The 7,139-nt window shown below is 27.1% G+C and overlaps 1 protein-coding gene across 2 annotated transcripts; it reads left to right on the top strand.

The window, feature by feature from the left end:
* Positions 1–3,839: 3,839 nt before the first annotated feature.
* On the top strand, positions 3,840–6,634 carry LOC126910489 (vacuolar protein sorting-associated protein 54-like; the record flags this gene model as incomplete). Of its 2 annotated transcripts, none has more annotated exon segments than XM_050693110.1 (6): positions 3,840–4,110; positions 4,311–4,433; positions 4,501–4,603; positions 4,661–4,836; positions 4,925–5,067; positions 6,442–6,634. In XM_050693110.1, coding segments are annotated over 6 exon segments (895 nt in total), but the record flags the coding sequence as incomplete, so codon positions are not given.
* Positions 6,635–7,139: the final 505 nt, after the last annotated feature.

Below are 7,139 nucleotides of genomic sequence, written 5' to 3'. Positions count from 1 at the left end.
TTTCTAAATCAAATTTTCGCGTTGTTTTCAAATCTGCAATTAGACTTTATCTATCAGTTCTAATTTTTTATATTATTACTAGTTACATATAAAATAATAATTAAAAAAAAAAAAATTGTTTTTAAATTATTACTGATTTGATTTTTAATATGTTAAAAATAATCAGTCCAAATTTTCATTTATAACCTATTTTTTTGGTTCTTTAAAGTTGATGAAAAATTTTTGATAAAGATTTATGAAAGTTTATAGTAAAAAAAATTGAATATATTACCATAACTTTTAGCTCAATTACAAGTTTAAAATTGACATCTGGGCCAGTCATCAAAGGAAAAATTTCTTAAAAAATTCCCAGCCAAATTTTGTTTTATTAATAGTTGAATTAAAATATGTATAATGACATACTAATAGTCCTCATTGATTGAAATTTAGCTTTTTTTTTACAGCCTCGCAAAAGTTAAAAAATATGAGCTTTTTTAATTTTCTCAAAAAATATTTAACTTACAAAAAAAGTTTCGTACAAAAGTTGTTTAAAAGACAATTATAAACAAAAAAATTATCTTATATTTTTTCATTTAAACAAATATTTTTCGAGTTACATTACATTTAATATGAGTACTAAAATTTATATTCCATTTTTTTCATTTTACGGTTACTTTTTATCATGTTATACTTACATTAGACACAATGTTATAAATGCATATGTGTGTATGTGTGAGTTTATTTATTTATTGTATCATTAAAGTGTAGTGTATATTAATATACAAGCGATAGAGTAGGTAATTGATTTGACGCTATATTATTTAAACCCAACTAAACGCTAAATTGTACATTCCGAAACAACAATCATATTATGTCAATTGCCACCGGAATTTCTGGTAATATTTTTCTTTTTCTTTGCCTTAATCCCAACTACTTGGGGTCGGCCACCCTTATCCTAAGCTTCCACTTGACACGATCTCCCACATCTTCTACGCTCACATCAGCTGTCCTCAAATCGCATTCAATAGCATCCCTCCATCTCTTTTTTGGTCTTCCTCTATCTCTTCTTCCTTCAACATTCATTTCTATAACTGTTCTTACAGCTTTCGATTCTTCTTTCCTCATACCATGACTAAACAATCTAAGTCTATTTTCTGTCATCTTATCCACGATTGACGCAACACCTATACTTCCTCTTATATGCTCGTTCCTTATCCTATCTTCTCTAGTCACTCCACTCATCCAACTAAGCATTCTCATCTCTGCTACACTTATTCTCTGCTCTACTTTCTTATCAACCGCCCAACACTATGAACCATACATCATAGCTGGCCTCACAATTTCATACTAAATTTAAAAACTATAATTAGTATTTATTCATATATTATATTTTAAAATCAAAGAACTACTAATCAGGATATAATTAAAGAAATAAGAGTTGATGTTGCTTTTGGAATAATCCACCAATTTCTCTAAATGAAACACTATCTACAGATTTGCATCGAAGCGTTTCTTATGATAGTGATTTTAATCACTGTCAGATATCATCTATACTTGTCCCCTCTATGCCTCGTCCACACTATGCTACCGTTTTTTTTTTTTTGAACTTATAGTATTTATTGTAAGCTTTAATTTGACATATGTTTAAAAGTTCTACTTTTTATAAGTATTTTTTATGCTTTGAAAGCCCCCTGTATAAAGGAAAATTGTCCAATTTATTAAAAAAATATGTTAAATGAAAGAGATATATATAATGTATTTAGGAAAAAAATTTTTTTGTTGATACATACATTATTCAAAAAGTTATTGCAATTTAAAGTTGAAAATGTTAACACAAAAATAGCATTTTTAACACGCTTATATTAGTTTCACTTGTATGTTTGTCGTTTGTTGTTGTTTGTAAGTTTGTAACTCCACGCGGCGAGTGTTATTATGTTGCGTATCCCGTCGTGTATGACTTTGAGACTATACTGTTGTAACGCATTCGCCCCACCCCGCTCACCACTCGTAGACAACAATATTTTCCAACCCGTAGACGCGCGCTTATCATCAATTATATATATATATATAACAAATTTTTATTGTAATTGACACAGCCCCGCGTCGTTTTACGCCACGGTGCAAAGTCCAGCAAGTGCCGCACAGCCGACGACGTCCCGCCGTTAATGATACCGTAGTCTTCTTCTCGTTGTCAAAGTGACGTCAACAAACCGATCCGCACTCGCGCACTGTTGTCATCTACACTGCTAACTTTTTGACGCCCGAGGATCACGCCAAACATCGCGTCGTCAACGACAGCAAAAGTGCCGCAATATTATGCGAAGATCATTATATTCCTACCGCCACCGCTAATATTAATATATATATATATATATATATATATATATATATATATATTAATATTTATACGTATATACGTATATGTTAATATTCATTTGAATATTCCTACAGCCGACGCCTCTGCCGCCGTATATGCCTCGTGTATAATGTTCCCCCCGCCCACAAAATATGGCTGTACCTCATGCATGATACGTTTACTTACTTAAGTCCCTTTATATATATATATATATTCTAATTACTATTAAAACTTATATATTAATACGCTTTATTCTCATTAAGAGATATGTGGTGTATTCATTCCGATTACGGGGGATGATTCCCGTATCATTTTTCGTCACTAGCCGTTTCTCAGACTCTCTCCCCGGAATCGAACCCTGTATTCCCGTTACCCGTTACAACCATGATATTGATAGTAACTATTATCATAACATAAAACTAAAAAGTAAAAAATAAATATAGTTTAAAAAAACTAAAAAACACGCTTTTAAAGCACATTGAACTAAAAAGTTCAAAATAATTTTTAAAATAAGCTTAAAACAATATTGAACGAAAAGTACTAGAATTACTGTGATAAAAGCGTGGGTGTTTCGTGCCATATTTTTCGTATATTGAGCGCCCGACGCTGTTTTTTAGTTTTTTTAAACTATTTATTTTAACTACGGTAGCCGAATGCACGTAGAAGATAAAGTGTTGCGACAAATTTCTTTTTTTCATTTTATAGTACATAACATAAGCTTTAATTTGAAATATGTTTAAAGGATACAGTATTTTCGCAACATTTTCAAAAGTTATGTTGAAAAAGCTAGTTTTAGTAAAAAAGTTGCTATTTTAAATCCCTCCTGTGAGCAGGTTAAGTGTTAGATTATCAAAAAAATGATATAGAATGAAAGGAAAATATCTAAAGTTTCAATAAAAAAAAAAAAAAAATTAAGTTGTTTTGTAAATTTTTAAGAAAGTTATGGCAGTTTTAAGTAAAAAAATTGAAAAAATAATGAAATTTAACGATTTTTAATTTTTTTGGAAATTACCCCCATTTACGGGGAATGAGGGATTTTTTTCAATTTTTAAGGGTAATTTCTTCAACTAGATACGATTTTTGATCTTTTGACATATTGTTCATCAAAATCGGTCCAGTGAGAGCTGAGAAAAAGTAGTGAATATAAAACACAAAAAAAAAATAAAAAAAAATAACTGCATTATGGTAAAATTCTCAGCTTCGTATCAAACTAAAATCTATTGATATATTTTAGTTCAGTATAAATATGAATGTAATAAGTCTAGTTTTTAACTAATTATTTAACTATTTATTAACATTTTATAAATCTTAAAATTATTTAAAAAACTAATATCAGTATTTAATTTAATAAATAAACTCACACTCACATTAACAATTAGAAATAGATATCATGACATGTTATTTTATTTAGTAGGGTTTATTGTATATAATATTTTGGCCTATAATATTATTGAATATGTATATTTTAAAGTGGATTAAAATCTATCTTTTAAATTATTTATAGACATTTGTATGATAAACATAGAACTGTATCAAAAAATAATTCATATTATTGTAAATATGGTTCTAATGGAGTATGTAATGGTCATAATAGCAGAAGTTATAGTGAATCAGAATATAAGACACATATAGTTCAAGACCATGCATTTCATATTATTTCAGTCCTTCCTTATCATAAAACATCAAATTGCAAAAAACCATCTGATGAATGGAATTTTTATTCAGCTTCTCAAAGTCTATCTACAGTATTAAATGATCCAAAACAACCTAGATCAGTATGTTTTAATTGTTATAATATTTAAAAAATAAATAAGCAGTACAGTATAAGAAATTATTAAATACTTTTACTCTTCATAATTGGCATCAAAAATTTTTAACTAATAATCTATTTAATATTGCTTGTCTATTTAATTTTAATTTAATATGTATATCATTAATAATTAATCAAATTTAAATTATATTTAAATTTTAACAGAAAGATTTTTTTACCAAGATATGGGGAGATAAATTCACAGATTTAAATCCAGTTCCGCCTTCTCAACATCTACCTATAGTAAAACTTCAAAATTTTCAAGATTATCTTAAGCGTATATCCAAGGTCAGAATATTTATTTATTATAAATCTAAAAATCTAGAATAAAAATTACAGTATTTTTATATTTTAGAAACATAAAAAACACATAGAGCTTAGTAAAGAAGAAAAAAAGGAAGAATACCCAGCTGAAATTCGTCAACAGTTTCCAAATTTACGATTATCTAAATTAACTGGTATGCCATTAATAATATTATTTATAGGTTTACATTATCAAATAATTTTTTTTACAGATGGGGTCAGCTATAATTTATCTGAAGTTCCACTAGTTTTTTTAGAATCTAATTTTGATCTCAGTAATTGTGAAACATTTTTTACTGTGTTTCCTAATATTTTTCCTACATTAGATTATCTGACTAATATTCCAATGGCTAATATAAAACTATCGCATAAGTCTATTCAGGAAAAAGTAATTATTATTTAGTAGATTTTATTATGAGTATAACCAATATAAAATTTAATGATTAATTTTAACTGTGATTTTTTTTTATTTATAGCTAATTTATTACTTAGATACTGTTGAAGTAAAAATAGCACAACAAGTGAGATCCAAATCAGAGGCATTTTTTCACATAATGACCTCACATGATGCACTTAATGAAAAAATAAGCCAATCTATTCAATTAGCTGGGCAATCGAGGTATTCACATATTCATAGTGTAATGCTGCTCAATAGTGTTGGATAAAAACAAAGCTAACATTAGGGGTGGTGAACCTGATCCTACACCCAGGGTTCTTGTTAAAAGGGAGGTGGCTTAATGATTTAACGTTATAACTGAAAAAAATTTTAGGAATATTATTCTTATATTCTATCCATTCTATTGATTATTATTGTCAGTCGCCGTTAATAATCACTATTTATTTAGAATTAAGAAATAAATAGCATCAGATAATGACTGACGCAACAAGATTCATTGCGATTAACATTATTGATTATTTCTTTAATATAATACATAATTATACCTTATTTGGTTATATAGTCGTGTACAGTGTATATGTTCTAGTGTTATGTGTTATTACTTAGTCTTGTACAATATTGTTTTATGTTTTACACATTTATGTTTCACTGTTTTTCTCTACCCCAATTATGTTTCTACAATTAGGATTTAAAAGGTACATTCAAGTTTATTAAATATTGGTTATGTCAGTATCTTGATATATAATTGCCGTTGAATATAGCAAAACATAAACATTGTGTTATATTATCACTGGTTATAAGACATTGATAACCAGTACAAGAAAACATTTTAAAATTAAATTATATTAATTTATTATATAATTTGTACTAAATTATTTTCTTATTCAATAAAATATTTTTTCAACACAAATTTCAATTCAATCAACTACAATGTGCATAATATTTTAATATTTAGTATTTATTGGAACAATACAGTTTAGCTACCACATAATTTATTCAAATATTTTTTTTGAAACCTATAATATTACAGACTATTAAATTAAAATGAGAGAAAAAGCTTTTAGAAGAACAAAATAAAAAACAAAAAGAAAAAAAATGTTTGCTAAAAAAAAGAACAAAATAGCATGAAAAAATTCATACCCATTGATATCAAACCAAAAGCATTTTTTAAAAAATCTAAAGAAATTTTTGATTCTGAATTAATGATAGCGGTACCTACAAATATAAACTAACGTAAACATAAAAAAAAAAGAAATTCAAACACAACATGATGAACTCTAATTTGACGACGGCTTATATGTTCTTAATGAAAATAATGTTTATGATGTCAGTTATTTGGAAAATCCACCCAAGTGGCCATTAGAAATAAATATTAAATATCATATTATCAATTATTTTTGTATTACTATTGCAGCTAATCTTCATGAGATAAAATATTATTTAATTATTATAGATTGTACATCAATCAGAAAAATGTAATTTATTATTTATATAAGAAAACATTTCATTGATTGTATTACCGCTAATGATTCTAGGTCTTTTATAGCTCATGTTACAAACACTTAAAGGTAACAATTTTGAATTTATCAACTACAGGGGACAGGGATATGATAATCAAAACATGAAAGGACAAAATCAAGGAGTTCAGGCAAGATTATTAATTATAAACCCATAAGCATTTTATATTTCATGCAGTTGTCACTCTTTGAATTTAGTTATTGCTAATGTTGTATCGTCTTTTAAAGAATCAATTTTTTTATTTGGATTAAAACAACGTGTATATGTATTATTTTCGACTTCTATGACTCATTGAGAGATTCTCATAAGGCATATATCAGAATTTACTGTTAATAAAATATGTAAAACTCGATGGGAAAACAGCATAAGTGCCATTAAAGCAATGCGTTATGAAACAAATAACATAGTTATGCCTTAATTGACATTTTACATTGACCAAATACTGAAGTTGGTCTTCATCACAAAACACAATGTTTCACCGACAACCTATGTGAATTTGAATTTCTTATATCATTTATTGTTTAATATAATTTACTATTTCAAATCAATATAGCCAGTAATTCTTTGTGAGGAATCACTATGGACATAATCACAACAACTTCAATTGTTAAAGGTTAAATTATATTATTTCTTATAGAAATATTGGATATATTTGAGATGTTTCTTCTGTTAAAACTCTAAATGTGGAAACCAGTTTTAAAACCAAAACACATAGACTAATTAAAAGACAATTTAAATATGAAAGCTTTGATAAATATGAACCTACTCCAGAAGAG

Source organism: Daktulosphaira vitifoliae, unplaced genomic scaffold, assembly GCF_025091365.1.
Source record: "Daktulosphaira vitifoliae isolate Bord-2020 unplaced genomic scaffold, ASM2509136v1 Scaffold_1, whole genome shotgun sequence".
NCBI lineage: Eukaryota > Metazoa > Arthropoda > Insecta > Hemiptera > Phylloxeridae > Daktulosphaira > Daktulosphaira vitifoliae.
This window is presented reverse-complemented; position numbering and strand designations above follow the sequence as displayed.